The 19557-nt window shown below is 36.4% G+C and overlaps 1 protein-coding gene across 1 annotated transcript; it reads left to right on the plus strand.

Moving 5' to 3' along the window:
- Positions 1–1122: 1122 nt before the first annotated feature.
- On the plus strand, positions 1123–6078 carry adrb2a (adrenoceptor beta 2, surface a). Its single transcript, XM_058396394.1, has 2 exons — positions 1123–1276; positions 1483–6078. The coding sequence occupies exons 1-2, from the start codon at positions 1211–1213 to the stop codon at positions 2656–2658; spliced, it is 1242 nt and encodes a 413-aa protein (XP_058252377.1). The 5' UTR covers positions 1123–1210; the 3' UTR covers positions 2659–6078.
- Positions 6079–19557: the final 13479 nt, after the last annotated feature.

Raw genomic sequence — 19557 nt, forward strand, 5'->3', positions numbered from 1 at the left:
CAATGAGGCGTACAATAACTCCAACACATATGCTTCAGTGGATAACGGTTGAGCAAGCATGGCACCGGTATGCTGCACAGCCTGCTCTGATAACAAAAAGAGACCTGCTGGGCAAAACACCCACAGACACCACAGCTAGAACATGCATGCAGCTGTTTTATTTATCAAAGCAAATAGGCTGTTTGGATACGTTTACTCACTCTCCAAACCCAAAAGAACTGAGGCCTTGTCCACTACCAAGCACTTAATTATTATATTATCTTTCACCTCTAGACGATATTTCTTGGACCTTTTTTGTCACTGCGATTAGATATGTGAGTGCCTTCATTAGTCCTTGTCAGTCTACCTAAAGGGCCCTTTAAAAAAGATGCCCCTTATACATGGGCTACATTTTGTCTAATGCTTATGTTAACATAGTTTAAAGGTAATATGCAAAATGAAAATCTTAAGGAAAAGTCTACCCTGAACTCTCAAATATAAATGATAATGGTCAAATTTCTCTGATAACTTCTATATTGAAATGCTATGCTATACACATTATTTGTCATTGTAATGAGGTATATAATGCAAAACTTTAGTAAAAACTGTCCATCAAATTTCAAAATTCAGTGTAATGTAAAGAATGAATGTAAAGTAAGGGCTCTGTAGTATTCCTCTTAATTACTATTAATCTTCATACTTTTTTTATATAACATTGGGGTAAATTGGAGAAGACATTTCCATTTATAAGAACTTAGAAAAAAGATTGATTGATTGATTGATTTACTATTTTTTTATGGACCTTGGAACTTATTAGTATTTCACATAATGAATCAAACAATTGGATTTATTTTAGTGTGGATAAACAATAAAGCAATTAAAACGAAATAATCTAAAATGTCAATAATATAAAACTGCCAACCAGAATGTCAAACATAAAAAAAATACACATATATATATATATATATATATATATATATATATATATATATATATATATATATATATATATTTATTTATATATGTATTGTATAGTAATCAAAATGTGCTCAAAGGCATCTCATTGGCTCCACACAGCTGTGATGTCATCACAGGGTGCTGTGCAAATAGCCTAGCAGCCGCATTCAGTAGAGCACAGCCCACCAGAGGGTTTCTGAGAGGGTGGGAAAAGATCAAGCAGGACCAACTTGCTTTTGTATGAGTGAAAGAGTGCACATAGAAGAAATATCATATGAGCAGGGAATCTAAGGACTTTTTTTTAATGGAAGGAGACAAACTTGGACGTCTATTTATAAAGGTTTGTGAATTTTTACATATTTTTATTTTTATTTTTTATTTTTACATATTTAGCCTTGTTGATACTTATTTTTATTTTTTATTTTTTTTAAATATGTTGTCCATCTCTTTTTTCTTTCTTTCTTTCTTTCTTTCTTTCTTTCTTTCTTTCTTTCTTTCTTTCTTTCTTTCTTTCTTTCTTTCTTTCTTTCTTTCACATTATCTTAGATCATGGGAAGCCAACAGCCTCCTGGATCTCTGAACTTTTCTGCCACACTGAACAATAAGACTGCATCCCCAAATTTTACTGAGCTACAGATGGTGTTGCTTGGCTTAGCCATGTTCCTACTGGTCCTGGCTATTGTTCTTGGCAACATACTAGTGATCACTGCAATTGCCCGTTTCCAGAGGCTCCAGAATGTCACTAACTGCTTTATCATGTCACTAGCCTGTGCTGACTTGGTCATGGGACTTGTGGTGGTACCCTTTGGGGCCATCTACATCATCCTCAACACGTGGCATTTTGGAAGATTCTGGTGTGAGTTCTGGACAGCCACTGATGTGCTTTGTGTAACAGCTAGCATCGAGACTCTCTGTGTCATTGCCCTGGATCGCTACCTTGCCATCACCTCCCCTTTCCGCTACCATTCCATGCTGACCAAGTGCAAGGCTTACACTGTGGTACTGATTGTGTGGATCATTGGAGGCCTTATCTCCTATCTGCCAATCCATTTAAAGTGGTGGATTTCCAGCACTGAAGAGGCAATGCTCTGCATGAACAACACCCTCTGCTGTGAGTTTCACACCAACCGAAGCTATGCTATTATCTCTTCTATTATCTCTTTCTACATCCCTCTTGTGATCATGGTGTTTGTCTACAGTCGTGTCTTTCAAGAGGCTAGAAAACAGCTGAAAAAAATAGTCCAGAGTGAAGGCCGTTTCCACCAAAGTGGAGGTCAGCAGGAATTCAGTGACACAGAGGCTGGCAGAGAAACTAGAACCATCAAAAAGCCTAGGTTCTGCCTGAAAGAACACAAGGCTCTAAAAACCCTAGGTATTATTATGGGAATCTTTACATTGTGTTGGCTTCCTTTCTTTGTCCTTAATGTGGTGGTGAGTGTCCATGAAGTGGACAACATCAAGGTACCATTTAGAATATTAAACTGGATTGGTTATGCAAACTCGGCCTTCAACCCTCTGATTTACTGCAGGAGTCCAGAGTTCCGATATGCATTTAGGCAGATCCTGTGCAAGAAGAGGACTCATTATCCCAACTTGCGAGTATGCAATGGATACAAATATAGTGGACAGAGCTGGCAGAGTGAGCACCAAGGAAGGAGCAAGTGTAGCTCAGAGGACAGTGATCCAGTTGAAGGGGGCTTGGAGAAGGAGGAATGCAGCTAAGAATCACTCTAATTGCATTTGTAATAAGCAATCTCACATTTGTCATTTCCTATGTCACAACACATTCCACTGTCACTGTAATGGCAAAGAATTGAAGCATAAACAAATGTACCACATGGCATCTCCCACATGGCCTGCAGTGGAGACAGCTTTCAGAGTACAGTACACATATTTTTCACATTTTCACATATATCTAAAGACAATGTTCTACCTCACTGTATATTTTTCTCCGGCCTTTAATTTCTAATTCCATATTAAGCCACTATTCACAAAAAGAAAAGCCATAAAAAGCCACTGTAATTGTCATTTAAAAAGAGAATGTGGGAAAATACAAGTGTCTTGTCCAAGACACAATGTGAGCAAATGTGAAAAATAGATTTATTTAAGGATTTCTTTAAAATAAGGAATCCAAACTAATGGCAATAATTTTGTTTTTAGGTGGTCAAACACATTATTGGTTACAATCAACTGGTTGGAAAGAACCACATTGTACTATTCTTGGTACTTTTACATCAATTGTCCCTTTTCTGATCAATTTTAATGCAAACCAAAGCATAGTGAAATAGATTTGTTAAGTTGGAACTTTACCAATTATTTGCTTGGATGTCTCTTCACCTCACTCTATTGGGGACTTATTGTTTTAATTTATCTGCTGTTATTTGGCCATGGAGTTTATTGTAGTTCTATAGTGCCTTGCAATTCCACATAAATTTACACATACCACTCGGGTAGTGCTCTATTAATAGTTCATCATGCTATTAATACAACATTGTAACAGTGCATCATTTGATGGTTATCATCTTGGTTTATTTGTCTTGATTTTGACCTTTACACTTGTAATGTAACTGCTGCTACCACAGGGAAAGACAGGAAAATGTTACTGCTCTCATACCATCTTGGTTACGAATTTACAAAAATCAGTTCTTTATCCGCTGAATCCTAATGTCTTAATGAACAATGTATAAAAATACTGTCCATCCCTGCACATAAAATGAAATAGTTACTATGAGGTTAAAGGGTAAAAGCATGATTTAATTAAATATTAATCACTTACTTATTCACTTTATTCATCTCTACCTTTTATTGTATTTTATGTATTATGCATCCTGTGTTGTGTTCAGCAAGTAAATATGATGGACATAGCTGAATGTTATGGGTGCATAGGATCAAATTTATAGTAAATATTATATATATTTATTGGACATGAAACTTGAGTCCTCCAGCAGTAACAGACTCCAAATGGAAATAATCTGTCAAACATCTGTACCTGGATATTTTGTTGGCTGTCTTGCAATTTAACTAGAGTGTATATAGAATTTAAGCAATATAGCATTTAAAAAATTGACCAATTGTATAATTAGCTTTGGTACCTTCAATCAGAAGATTATGTATAAACAGTGTGTATTCGTATGTGGTTTACCTGATCTGTACATTTTTTAATTGAATTTTAATCTTCAAACTGAATTGCTTTTTAAATTGAAGTTGACATATTATTAATTATTAATTACATGAGCTATAAGACTAAGGTAAAACAACAGTTGATCTTAGTTACTACTACATATAACAGCATGATAGAATATGATATGAATGAGTGCTATATTCTGGTCTTTCTCTGTGGGCAGAGCCTGCCAAATAGTTCACCTCGGAACTGTTCCAAGCTTCCATTAGATAAATAGATAGATAGATAGATAGATAGATAGATAGATAGATAGATAGATAGATAGATAGATAGATAGATAGATAGATAGATAGATAGATACTGATTATCTTTGTGTAATGTCTGTACAGTAACTGAAATCTTTATCTGCAGGTGATGATGGATTTAATGCATGCAGTGCACTAAAACATTTCTGTGTGTGTGTTTGTGTGTGTGTGTGTGTGTGTGTGTGAGAGAGAGAGAGAGAGAGAGAGAGAGAGAGAGATCGTATGAGAGAACTTGTATATGAGTATTTTTAGAGGCGTTTAAAAAGCTATTTGTGAGCTAAACTGTGCACATGGCTAGATTTGTTGATGCAAAGCCAACAAGTGGTTGAAACTGTGAATGTTGTTCTTTTCAAATATCTTGTGTACTGTATAATGATCTGTTTGTGCTCTTTGTTTATTTGTGTTAATGGTTTATTTAAACCATTTATGTCTTTATTTAGGTAAAGTTTTGCCTTATCTTCACTGATATATATTTCAGAAACATAATTGTCAAAATTATGTGCAATCACAATATTTTAATGAAGTATATTGAATGTATTGAACACAATAGACAGGCTTAATGAACTTGCTCTGGCTGTAGAGACTACACTGTAAAAATAGTTAATGCAAATAGTGTGATAATTGCACAGAATAAATCAGACAACTTGCTCTTCACCCTTCTGGTAAATTTAAGCTGGTGGTGTAGTTCAGATGAAAAACATTCTGAAGCAAATATCAAACACATCTTTTGATTGTGGGTGCAAGCTTTCCAACAGAGCTCCTAACAGCCATGCCTTTTGTTCTGAGATAGCCCCGGTCTAGCATTGGTTTAATGATCATATGCAAGCACCTAGTAGAAGTTTCTGCTGCTTTTTGCAGATAATGCTTGTATTTGTGGAATTAGCAAAGCATTACCAGTTCCTTCAGTGTCTCACTTGCTTTTCTTCATCACCCTCCAGCTAACAGAGCAGAATGTCCTAGGAAGATATACACAGAGTTATTTTTTTAAGTATAGTGACAAATGAATGTTCACTGGAGGTTCATTTTGTTGTTTTTGTTATTTGAAATTTACTGCCAACCCTTTGGATGTATTGTGCCATGTCTTCAGTATTACACAATTTTCTACTTTTGCTTTGATTACTAATACTACACAATTTAATTACCAGTTTGGCTGAAATATCAATATAACCATCACAGCTTTTCATCCTATCAGAAAGATAATTAAAATGACAATTATTTTGTTATTTCTGCTGGAAAGAATTGAAAAAATAATGTACGTCATTATATAAGATCAGCTTTCTCAAAAGATCAAGAACCAGCATTGATTATTAGTTATATGAACACTGTCTGCTTGAACAATTACTGATATTTTCAGATATCTTTTCTTTGATTATTCTACTGGCATTATATAATAGCCTCTTTTTAAGAAAAAAAGCGCACAGTACAAATATGCATACAGTTATAAAGTTGTCAGCACTGAGATATTTTTCTTAGAAACACAGATATGGTTACATATGTGCTCTTGCTTGACAAAAATTCCAGATCATTTACCAGACGTTCTGTGGCATGTGTATATCTGTGCCGGGTTAATGTTTACTTATGTTTATTATTATTATTTTTTTTACTTTTGCAAAAGATGTATTGCTGTTTTATCAAGCTCATGATGTTCTAAAATGTTGTCCAGTGATATTTATTATATACAAGAATTATGGCATGTTATGACATATTTAATAAATAAAAAATGATATTTGATGTATTCCTTTGGGTAACTCTATTATGAGGATTAAAAAGTTAGCTAGGCTAATTGTGATAAAGAAATACTCATTTAGTTACAGCACAGAAACATTTTCAGTGAAGGTTCTGTGAAATATATATATTTATATATATTAAGATCAAGAATTAAGAAAATCAGTGTCCTATTACTATAAATTATAAATAATTCTAAATTATTTAAGTGGCATTATCATTCCTTATGGGACATGGTACTGATCTGCATCAAAAGTCTGTTCTTTGTCAGCCCATTGCTGCTGAAACATCAAACTGTATATTATGACTAGTTTCTAAGACTACAGGCTGAACAATGACCTTATCTAGAAAAATCCAAATGCAGCATTTGTGTCTATTTTACACTCTGTAGTGATCGGTCAGAACTTAACAGGAACCACTGATTACAACAGATGTGCCCTTTACTTATGACATATTTGTCATAAATACAGAAAACTACCAAGTCTGATTTTATTGCAGATCACTTCTTCATTTCAGTTAAAATATACCTATTTGCACTTTACCTAAAAACACATTAGTAGTCTTAGGTTAACAGTGCAGTTGTCTGTGTCTGTACCACATTTACTTTTGTTGTTTTAGGTAGGTAATCCCTGACAGCCAGCATTCAGACTGACAGAAGCCCTGACATTCTTAAAGCAAACAAAAATCTGAAAACAAGGCACACATAATACCTTTAAGCCTGAGAAAGAGCCTTAAAAATATATCTAGACTTGGTGGGTCATGTGATAATAAGCAGGTAACACCCACCTAATGAGTAACTGGCAAGTGTGTATGTTTGTGTGCAAGTGTGCATGTGTGTAATTGATCCATTAACTTGTGCTCAGTTCCAAGTCATTAAGTAAACACAGCTTAGCTGTAGCTCCTAGCCTAATGCTCTCATGGCTACCAGCCTAATGCTCTTATGGCTCCCACCCTAATGGTTAAAATTAGGAGCTCGTTCTTTCCTCTTACTGCTGCAAAAAGATAGCTGATAGCTGAGAAAGAATAAAAACCACTTATTACTCTTTTAATAACAAATTTTTATTATGTCTAAGCTTTTATTTGATAATTTAACCCTGGAAGTTCTGCTATGCTCTAATCAGCATGCTTCTGAAAGTCAAGAAAATACTTTAAATTGCTGCAATGGCACACTTAAAATCAAGAAGCATCTGAACATTTTCAAATGATACTACAAAAGAAAGCAAATACCATTAATATGTTGGCTATTGTCAAAGATCTAGCATAGCCTACTGTACAATGAGCTAACTCACACCAAGAAAATAATATATGTATATATTTAAACACATGTTAATATTTAATATATAGAAATTGTATTTTGACAATACTTTATCTGTACTCATGTCATGAAAACAGATCAGCCACCATCTTCCAGGGAAAAAAGAAGGACAGACCTTACCAAGGCACCACAATGTCTGCTAGCAGAGCTAGGCCCAGAGGGACTATCTCAGGCCAAAATAATAAAAACTATTCCCCTGCCCCAGGGTTAAATCAGCAAGGCATCAGAGCTCACTCTGAATATCCAAAAAATCATCTTTTCCCATATTCAGTACATATGTCTCTGGTTTTACGTGTGAGACATATAGTTTATAGTTTGATCATTTAAACATTTGTTCATTCACCTTCAGAAATCATTGTATCCTGGTCAAGATTGAAGTGGATCTCTAATTTATCACAAAATACTGGACATAAGGAGGAATACAGCCTGGACTGGCCATAGCTTATATTATGCATATAGTCTCTTAAATGTTTAACACTGCATTTAAAAGTAGTATTTAAAGATTCACAGGAAGAGACTTTGGAAATTATATGGTGGAACATATATTAACGAAATAAATCCTCAATTTTAGACAAGCTTATTGATGTGTTTGAATGCACAGAGAAAAACAAAAAACAACAACCAAAACCAAACAAATGGAACACTGCAAAAGGCATTATTAAAAGACATAGTTGCTCTTACTTTCTCAAGGTAAACCTGCAGATTCTCCTCTAAGTACTTAATGATTTTGCCATTAGAGTAATTTTGTGTATTATTTTTTGCTTTTAAAACAGAGGGTAGGCTGTGTGCCAGGTGCTTTTCATACCATTCTAAAGCAGCTGAGACAGTGCATTCATCACTCACATTCATTTCAGGAGCCATGGGGCATTCAAGAGAAATCCTTTAAAAAAAAATCAATAAAAGTCCCCATCTGCATGTTTAATAATAAATGACCTGCATTAACGTTGCCTATCTTTTGTTTGAGAATATCAAATTAGTTACAGAGGGACTGTTACTTTGATCAAATTAGTTGCATATTAACTTTTTTTGTCTAACTGATGGAAAGCATAATATCCTGCTTCACAGATGGCACTGCTGAAAACTACTACCAGAAATCAATGCCTTGAAATGTATCTGAATGAGGAGACAATATCTGATGGCTGAATCTGCAATATCAAATACATCACAAATGTATCTGTTGTAGATTAAGTTGGCATTTAATCACATCTAAATTTATTTTGTAATCATAATAACATATTATTCAGATTTCTGAAAGGACCATTTTGGTTTGTTTGATCTGTGCAGGTTCTACTCCATTATTTTATATTGGACAAATTTCATGTATAATTAGGGGCAACAGATTGGGAGGTCCTTGGAAATTCATAATGAGTTTTGGAAGAATTATGTATTCTTTTAGTCATGAGGTCATCAGATTTTTTTTAGTTAAACGTACTACATTAAAAGTACATGCATCTGACCTATGTGGATGGTTCTTCTTGCAATTTAGTTTCCAGGTGAATGATTTATACCAAGGTAGGGTACACTACCATGTTTATTGTTATGAGTTTGTCCAAATCTGATAAAATTAGTGAATATACACCAATCAGGCATAACATTATGATTACGATAGGTGAAGTGAATAACACTGATTATCTCCTCATCATGGCACCTGTTAGTGGGTGGGATATATTAGGCAGCAAGTGAACATTTTGTCCTCAAAGTGTTAGAAACAGGAAAAATGGGCAAGCGTAAGGATTTTAGTGAGTTTGACAAGGGCACAATTGTGATTGCTAGATGACTGGATCAGAGCATCTCCAAAACTGCAGCTCTTGTGGGGTATTCCCAGACTACAGTGGTCAGTATCTATCAAAAGTGGTCCAGGTTCATTGATGCACGTGGGGAGTGAAGGCTGGCCCGTGTGGTTCGATCCAACAGACTACTGTTGCTCAAATTGCTGAAGAGGTTAATGCTGGTTCTGATAGAAAGGGGTATTTTTCAGTATTCTGAATCTGTATAACATTTTGTGACTATGGTTAGAGTTACGGGTCAAATGAATATGCCTAGGTGTAACATAATACTGTATTGGTTTCTGGATTAAGAATTTTTTACCGTTCTCTCCTAGTCCAGTGCTCCCATAAATGCTCCAAAAACTCCAAAGGACTTGTGTTTGAGAAAGGTGTAATGCAAACACAAATACAGTGTGTCTGGTTATTTTTCCCCAGGCTTAGGGAAAACATTTATTACAACATTTGTTGTTACTGGGCCCCTAGTGCAGGTTTCCCTAGTACTTCTGTGCTCATGTTTCATAACATTCTACAGACACCAATACGTGTTTTGATCTCAGTGTTTTTTGGGAAAAAAAGCAAACATAATGTCAATTATAATTGTTCCATTTTTTATTTGTTCACTTTGGTGCTTATCCAAAGCAATAATTAAGAGTGGATAAACAGGGAAACATCGAGCTGTTTGCCGTCATATTAGCTTTTGAAGAGTGGCTAAACTAGTCGTCAATTTAGAATCTGTGTTCTATATTAAAATCATTTTGTCATCTTGGGAAAAAATAAAAAATCATGCAGATGATTAGCATGAATAGATGGTAACTGAAAGATTTTAAAAAAGAGAGAAAAAAGGTAATCTTTGTTGTTCCGCTAGGGGGCAAAAAGGAGCAATATAATATCTTGAATAATGAATATCTTTCAATCTCAGATTAATTTCATGTTGAGGGTGTATCTGTGTAGGGCACTGTATGCATGCACAATATTTATGTATGTATTTGTGAATAGGTTCTCAAAATAACTTCATTGTGCCCACATTTTGAATTTTGTGTGTCCTCATAAAATATTTTAAATATCTTCTATGTCTATCTCTATATAATATCCAGTGGTTAGGATCCCTGCTTTTCACTCAGGAAGCTTGGGTTCAACTCCTAGTATGAGAACTTGGCATTATGCCCTCGTGTAGAGTGGCTGAGTCGTCTAAGGCACTGGATTTAGAATTTAGTATCTTTGGAGATGTGGTTCATATACCACCACTGCCAGGGATTCTTAAGGCCCTTAACCCTCTCTGCCCCAGGGTGCTTTACCATGGCTGACTCTGTGCTCTGCAAAAAATTCCCCTGTAATGGATTATGGGGCTATAATTAAGGCTTCTTCTAAAAATAATTGTTATAATTTTGTAATTGCATGAATAATTATCTAATTATTTTTGAATAATTGTGACATGTATGCGAAGAAAATTAAATAATTGTCATAATTATTTTGAAAAAGTAGGTGTCTGACAGCAATGCTGTAGAGAGTTCATGATGTGATTAGCATTACCTAGGGCTCAACATCTGTTGTGGACCTTCCAGATAACTGTTCAATTAAAGATTAATGTTTGTAGAATGTAAGGCTGACAGCTATGTGGTCAGGACATTGTAAAAAAAAAAAATTAAAGGCAAGCAAGAGACCTTTTCCATTAATACAATTTTTTTAAACAACATAGAATTCAAATGTACTTCCTTGATGAATTATTAGTAAAATGGTTACCAGAATTCCAAATAATTTACTGAGGTACTGATAGTAACCCTAGTAAGTCATACTAGGCAAAATACTGTTTATCAAATGTAATGTCTTTCTGCTCACAAATCAGTGCTTTAAAATACATATGGACATTGCAGATTTATTGAATTCACCCATGACCCATGATAAAATTACTGTAATACATGAAATTGCTTTTATAAAATGGTTAGAGATTAAATAAATAAATAAATAAATAAATAAATAAAATTCAGTGCTGATTCTGTGCAGTATGGTATTTCATTTTAGTTGAAATTAAATAAATATATTTGCCTTTAATATAAAAAAAGCTTAATGAGCTTACTGTTCAACATACTCATTTTCACAGAAACACTGCCTCATTTCCATTTGATATTATTTCAAAATGTTTTTTAATAACTACTTTTATTTTGTTATGCTGTTTTTAATTTCATAATGAGACTTTTAATTAATAATAAAAAGGTTAATTAATTCTGAACATTTTTAAACATTTTCCTTCTGTTCTAATCTGATGATTAACATCTGTGGGTTTGTTCAGAGGGGATCACTAGTTGTTCACACATTCCTCCCAAAGTGGCAGCCACACCAAATGCCAATTATTTCAGAGCCTGCATTCTTTCTGACGGAATGTATAGCATGGGGAAAGTATAGGGTTTGTGTGAGTGTTATGTAAATTCTTTTGTGAAATATTCAGACATAAATTCAGACAAAAAGTCAGTGGCATTTGAAAAACATTAAAACTTAAAAACTTATGCATCAGGTGCAAAAAGTAACTGAAAGGCATAATACAGGTAAATGATTCAATTTGTGAGTGGAATGGGAAATAAATGTCAAGTGGTATTTTACCTCCTTATTCCAAAAGTATGTGGACACCTGATCATCATCCCCAAGCACACAATTGTACTTTGTATCCTGTAGCATTACAATTCTTTGGAACTAAGGGGCTTAAACCTTTTCTGTATGCCCCTGTACAAAAAGTGAGCACCTTAAAGGCATGATTTCCCAAGGTTGATATGAAACTGGAGTGGCTTGCAAAGCCCTATCCTCAACCTCACTGAACAACTTTGGGATGAATTTGTGATGAACCTCACTAATGGTCTTGTGGCTAAATGAACACAAATCCCCATAAGAATGTTCCAAAATCTAGTTGGAAGCCTTCTCAAAAGTGTGCACGTCATTCTCTCTCTCTCTCTCGCGCTCTCTCTCTCTCTCTCGCTCTCTCCCTCCCTCTCTCTCTCTCTCTCTCTCTCTCTCTCTCTCTCTCTCTTTTTCTGTAGACACTCACAGTTTTTCAATTTTTTTGTAAAGATGCATGATGATGGTGTCAGTTTGTAATAGCTTGATTCTCGAAATACGGTTTATATTTTCACCAATATTTTCTATATTTTCATTATTTTCATTACATGCCAAGGTTTAGCAAGCCTAACCAGCTTGAAGAACTGCGCTTTTGTTGATTTTAAGTTTTACGTTACTGCCCAATGACTGTGCCAAAGGGCATGAGCACCAATAAATAAAATCTGATGTGAGTCCTTACTCTGAGTCTGCCATATTCTCTGAGCAGCATACTATTACAAACATGGCCTGTTTTCAGGGTTTTTATAAACACTCAGTTATTACCATTCCCTCCATGTTGGTGTTCTTAATTTCTAGTTTTTAAATTATTGTCATTTTTGTCAGCTTACAGCATAAACCATATTTGTCACATTTTGCACATGTAATGTTTATTTATTAATCTGGTGGCTGGTGATAGATATGACATGAAAGAGAAAAGCAGAGCTGTGTTATTCAACACAATGTGTTCATGCAGTATCTTCAAGGAGTTTGACCCTCTACATAGCAGAGAGCAAAGTCAACATTTAATGACTGTGTGCATGTGGGTGTTTGCATTTTGCACATGTTTGTACATATACAATTAAGCCAATTATTAAGCAAAGAATGTGAACAAACATGGCTGTAAATCATAAAAGTAATAGAAAATAAAATCAGAATTGAACCTGTGCATCCAGGGACTACAGTCTGGTTTGTGCTCTGCTTGTGTTCTTGTGCTGCTGCTTTTTTAAGAATAAGAATTTATTAGTTACATATACATTACAGCACAGTGAAATCCTTTCTTCATATATCCCAACTTTGAAAGTTGGGGTCAGGGCAGTCATGATACAGCGGCCATGGAGCAGTTTTGCAGTGCTGGGGCTTGAACCCTGATCCTCTGTTCAGCAACCCAGCCTTAATGACTTGAGCTACCACTGCCCAGTCAGTGTCAGTGCCCAGTCAGTTTTAACTTTAAATCTTAAATTTACTAACTTTAATAATATACATCATATTATAATCTTTTTTTCTAAATAAGATTTTGACACATTACTTATGGTGTTATATGATGTATATGATATAGGATATATGATGATATGATATATGATGTTTTATATACTACACGTTCTCTCTCTGTACCTTCCATCATCCTGCTGCCCAACAACCTGCCATTCACCACGATGGCCTTTCTAGCTTCATCAGGAGAAGGAAAGCTGATGAGCCCAGTGCCTCTGAAGCAAACATTCTCCATCCTAAATGTAGAGGACAGCAAGCAAGGACATACAGAAAGCAAAGCATGAGCATTACAAGCATTAAATATTAACAATATCACAGCTGTCCACATTCGGACAATACACCAGTTTAGATAAAAACACATCACTACACACTCATTTCCTTGTAGTGCACACTGATTTTTTATATAATAGATCTAGTAAGGGGAAGTGAACACGTTATTCTGCTTTGCACTGATGACAGTTCCAAATAGCAGGAACCCGTAATGTAGGTGACTGTCATCCACATTGTAGTCAAGATTCGTTAGTAATAGTTTGACTGAACAGGGTTCAACATCTATTACTAACATCTATTAGGCTAAATACTAAGCTAAAAACTGCACAGTACAGCTGTACAAAACCTGGTCCAAATGCATAAATGTGAACATCAGAATTAGAAAGGCATCAGAAATAGACTGAAATAGACACCAGAAATTATTGTGTGACGTTAAATGTTATAAAGAATATGAGACTGATCCCTGATCATCTACACTGTGTTTTACATTTTCATTTCTTCCAAAGTCTCTGAAAGACTAAAACTTCTTCCATGCATAGACTAAGAATGTCCTCTCAGATTCACAAACAGACTTTACTGCTTTACCTTGGTGTTCTTGCTAATGTGTTTTTTTAGGGAACTCCTTGCTCCCAATAACCAGCTGTTGGACTTTAGCCTGTGCAATCTCTACCTTTTGCTTCACTGCCAGTTTGATGAAGTTTGTGCTCCAGTGGTTGTGCTAACCCTAGAAATAGAGGATTAGAGACACCAAAAAAATTTATGATTTATGTTATGTATGTCCAACTTTTTCACAAGGCTACAGTTTCACATGTAAACATAAACTGATCAGCCATATCTTTAAAACTACTACTGTGTAGGTCCTGTCTGACCTGTCAAGACATCCACAAGACCTCTGAAGGTGTGCTGTGTTATTCAGCACCAATATGTTAGCAGCAGATCCTTTAACTCCTTTACATTGGGAGGTGGAGCCTCCATAGATTCGATTTTTTTTATGTCTAGTCCATTCCCCTGATGCTCTTAAACCTTTTGACATGTTCCTCAAACTATTCCTGAGCATTTTTTGCAGTGTGACAGGACCTATTATCCTGGTAAAGAGGCCACTGCAAATTCAAAGTAACTAAAGTAATTTCAAAGCATTGACAAGTCAAGTAACAGACAACTTATTGTATCTTTTCATGTTTATCTGTTTTTTTTTTTTCTTTTGATCATAAGATCCAGGGCTTTTCAGCTGTTCACCAGCAGTATTCAGTAGCTATACCTGCTGCATTTAACACTTCGGGTGTACATGTGTGCAGTAAGAAGCCTTTTCACGAAGTTGACACAGTGTGCCAGTGGGTAGAAATTCTGTTTCATTGCTCCCTGATTTGATCCTGAGCTTGGGTTACTATCCTTTGTAAAAATCCACTTGTTCTCCTAGTATCCACAGGTCACCTCCAGGCTTCTGGGTTCTCATAAACATGCTGAAGTTGACTGGTGACTCTAAATTGCCCCAGGTGTATGCCTACAGTGAACAGGTATCACATCCTGTGTGTGTACCCATTAGAATCACTACAATCCTAGTCAGGATAAAATGAATACTGAAGATAAAAAATGGATAAATACTGATAAATATCCAAGGTCATAATCAGAGTAAAATACATGATACATGCTGAAATGTAGCACTCATTCTAAAATAAAATCCTTTTTCTGCCTGTTAATGCCCTCTATTACCTTACCCTTGTTTATCTACTGTATCTGAGCTCCTCTGTCCTTTCACCCCAGCATGGACACCATGGGTGGTAGATCCTTTCCTGTCATCACTCCAAATTCTCTTTGGAATGCACTCCCCCAGTGACAACACATTTATTTCTTCAGTACTTCCCTTAACACTTTAAATCACTATATCTTTTACTACATCTTTTTTTTTTTTTGATTGTCTTAGTCTTATCTCAGTCATATCTGATTTCATTTTTGTCCTTGTGTGGCTGTACTGATCTGTTTTTGTCTCTGTTTAGTACTTTTGCTTATAGTGTGTTGCCTGTTTACTGATGTTCCTTAGTGTTCCCCCATGTGTATTACCTTGCAAGTGTCCTTGAGCTGTAGAAAGATGCTTTATATATAAAACTATTATTATTATTATTATTATTATTATTATTATTATTATTATTATTATTATTATTATTACACAGTCACACAATAATACACTGATCAGCCATAACATTATGAGCAGTGAGAGGTGAAGTGAATAACACTGATTATCTCCTCATCATGGCACCTGTTAGTGGGTGGGATATATTAGGCAGCAAGTGAACATTTTGTCTTCAAAGTTGATGTGTTAGAAGCAGGAAAAATGTGCAAGCATAAATTGTGATGGCTAGACCACTGGATCAGAGCATCTCCAAAACTACAGCTCTTGTGGGGTGTTCCCGGTCTGCAGTGGTCAGTATCTATCAAAGTGGTCCAAGGATGGAATAGTGGTGAGCCAGAGACAGGGTCATGGGTGGCCAAGGCTCACTGATGCACGTGGGGAGTGAAGGCTGCCCTGAGTGGTCCTATTAAACAGACAAGCTACTGCTGCTTAAATTGCTGAAAAGGCTTAATGCTGGTTCTGATAGAAAGGTGTCAGAATACACAATGCATTACAGTTTGTTGTATATGGGGCTGCATAGACACAGACCAGTCAGGGTGCCCATGCTGACTCCTGTGCACCAGTGAAAGTGCCAACAATGGACACGTAAGCATCAGATCTGAATCAGATGAATCGCATTTTCTTTTACATCACGTGGATGGCCGGGTGTGTGTGCGTCCCTTACATGGCACCAGGATGCACTATGGGAAGAAGGCAAGTCGATGGAGGCAGTGTCATGCTTTGGACAACCTTGGGTTCTGCCATCCATGTGGATGTTACTTTGACACATACCACCTACCTAAGCATTGTTTCAGACCATGTACACCCTTTCATGGAAACAGTATTCTCTAATGGCTGTGGCCTCTTTCAGCAGGATAATGTGCAGTGCCACACAGCAAAAATGGTTCAAGAATGGTCTGATGAGCAGACTTTGAGGTGTTGACTTGGCCTTCAAATTCCCCAGATCTCAATCCAGTCGAGCATCTGTGGGATGTGCAGGACAAACAAGTCCGATCCATGGAGACTCTACCTCACATCTTACAGGACTTAATGGATCTGTTGCTAACATCTTGGTGCCAGATACCATAGCACACCTTCAGGGATCTAGTGGAGTCTATGCCTCGACCGGTCAAGGTTGTTTAGGCAGCAAAAGTGGGAGCAACACAATATTAGGCAGGTGGTCATAATGCTATGGCTAATTGGTGTAATCTGTTACATATAAAACCAGACCAGACAGTTAGCAAGGGTTGCTACATGTTCATATTAATGAATAGCTTTTTTTTCTGTACTGCAAGTCTCATACTCATACTCTTCCTACTTTAGCCCATTGCATGATACTAAAAATGTCCCACTTGTGTGACTTTTTCTGACATCCTGCAGTATTCATGTGCCATTATAGATTTTGTCCCCCTTTCTGTTTTAAAAACCTCCACTCTTCTGAGAAGGCTTTGCACTAGATTTCTGTTAATGCTGGATCAGGTTCGCACTCAGTGGTCTAGTAATAGGGAATTCTTTGTGCTTAATGTGGATGCCAGCATACTTTCGGCTATATAGCATGAATGCACTTTCTGGCAAGTTTTAATTTTGCAGCACTTGTGTGTATCTACATTTGTATATTTCTTTTATCTGTTTATACATTAAAAGATATGCGTTAAAGCCTTCATCAGGGCTAAGCAAAATGGATGCGTTTAGCCTGACTTTTTATTTTTTAGATGTTTCCAAGTAATTACATGATCAGTTAGGACAGCTGAGTAGTTACATGATTAATGTGGACAGGTAAAGGCATATGACCAACAATGTTTTCAAACAATATTAGGGAAAAGATAACACACATCAAACACACACACACACACACACACACACACTATTGGGGTAAAATATTAATAAACTTAAAAACAAAAGAATATAGCTTCAAAATTTAAGAAATAAGAAAGACTGCACATAGTGTAAGTCATAGTACCCAAAAACAAAATTATGTACAATTACTAAAGGGGTCCAATTACCTATTTAAAGCAGGGTCGTATGTTCCTTTCAATGTATATTTACTTTTTAATCTCTCTCCACCTCTTGAGTTAGCTATAAGGGTCTTTAGCAAATATCTCTAATGTACTTCAACTTTTATGGTCTGTGGTTGTAATGTAGGGCCATGGGGTATTGGAGGTTGCCTGTTCTTATAGCATGTTTATGTTCGACAATGTTCGTGCACACAGTTTGCACTTTGTTCTCCCTAGATAAATGCAAACACATGTACCACAAATGAGGTGTTGCAAAAATGACTTTATGTTATTTCTATGACCTGATGTTATGTCAGTATAGTAAATGGTATTATAAAAGAATTTCTGTGAGTTCAGTCTGTTTTTTGGATTAGCAGTTTTGTGTTACATGCTACAATATACACAATATTCTATCAACTACAATTGTAAGAAATTTAAATACAGTTGCAATTTATTGTTTTATGTATATATATATATATATATATATATATACACTATATTGCCAAAAGTATTCGCTCACCTGCCTTGACTCGCATATGAACTTAAGTGACATCCCATTCCTAATCCATAGGGTTCAATATGACGTCGGTCCACCCTTTGCAGCTATAACAGCTTCAACTCTTCTGGGAAGGCAGTCCACAAGGTTTAGGAGTGTGTTTATGGGAATTTTTGACCATTCTTCCAGAAGCGCATTTATGAGGTCACACACTGATGTTGGACGAGAAGGCCTGGCTCTCAGTCTCCACTCTAATTCATCCCAAAGGTGTTCTATCAGGTTGAGGTCAGGACTCTGTGCAGGCCAGTCAAGTTCATCCACACCAGACTCTGTCATCCATGTCTTTATGGACCTTGCTTTGTGCACTGGTGCACAGTCATGTTGGAAGAGGAAGGGGCCAGCTCCAAACTGTTCCCACAAAGTTGGGAGCATGGAATTGTCCAAAATGTCTTGGTATGCTGAAGCATTCAGAGTTCCTTTCACTGGAACTAAGGGGCCAAGCCCAGCTCCTGAAAAACAACCCCACACCATAATCCCCCCTCCACCAAACTTTACACTTGGCACAATGCAGTCAGACAAGTACCGTTCTCCTGGCAACCGCCAAACCCAGACTCGTCCATCAGATTGCCAGATGGAGAAGCGCGATTCGTCACTCCAGAGAACGCGTCTCCACTGCTCTAGAGTCCAGTGGCGGCGTGCTTTACACCACTGCATCCGACGCTTTGCATTGCACTTGGTGATGTATGGCTTGGATGCAGCTGCTCGGCCATGGAAACCCATTCCATGAAGCTCTCTGCGCACTGTTCTTGAGCTAATCTGAAGGCCACATGAAGTTTGGAGGTCTGTAGCGATTGACTCTGCAGAAAGTTGGCGACCTCTTCACACTATGCGCCTCAGCATCCGCTGACCCCGCTCCAATCAGTTTACGTGGCCTACCACTTCGTGGCTGAGTTGCTGTCGTTCCCAAACACTTCCACGTTCTTATAATACAGCTGACAGTTGACTGTGGAATATTTAGGAGCGAGGAAATTTCACGACTGGATTTGTTGCACAGGTGGCATCCTATCACAGTTCCACGCTGGAATTCACTGAGCTCCTGAGAGCGACCCATTCTTTCACAAATGTTTGTAAAAACAGTCTGCATGCCTAGGTGCTTGATTTTATACACCTGTGGCCATGGAAGTGATTGGAACACCTGATTCTGATTATTTGGATGGGTGAGCGAATACTTTTGGCAATATAGTGTATATATATATATATATATATATATATATAAACAAATGTGTTTATATTAGTTTAACTTTTACATGGTCTGCACCTTTAAAAAAATCTAAGTGCAACTGTAGCAACCTGTGTATGTACTGTATATGTATACTGTATTTACATGTGTAGGTTAGGACACAGTAGAACTATATGTATATAGTATATAAAGAAAATCATAAGAACTAGAA

Source organism: Hemibagrus wyckioides, linkage group LG08, assembly GCF_019097595.1.
Source record: "Hemibagrus wyckioides isolate EC202008001 linkage group LG08, SWU_Hwy_1.0, whole genome shotgun sequence".
Lineage (NCBI taxonomy): Eukaryota > Metazoa > Chordata > Actinopteri > Siluriformes > Bagridae > Hemibagrus > Hemibagrus wyckioides.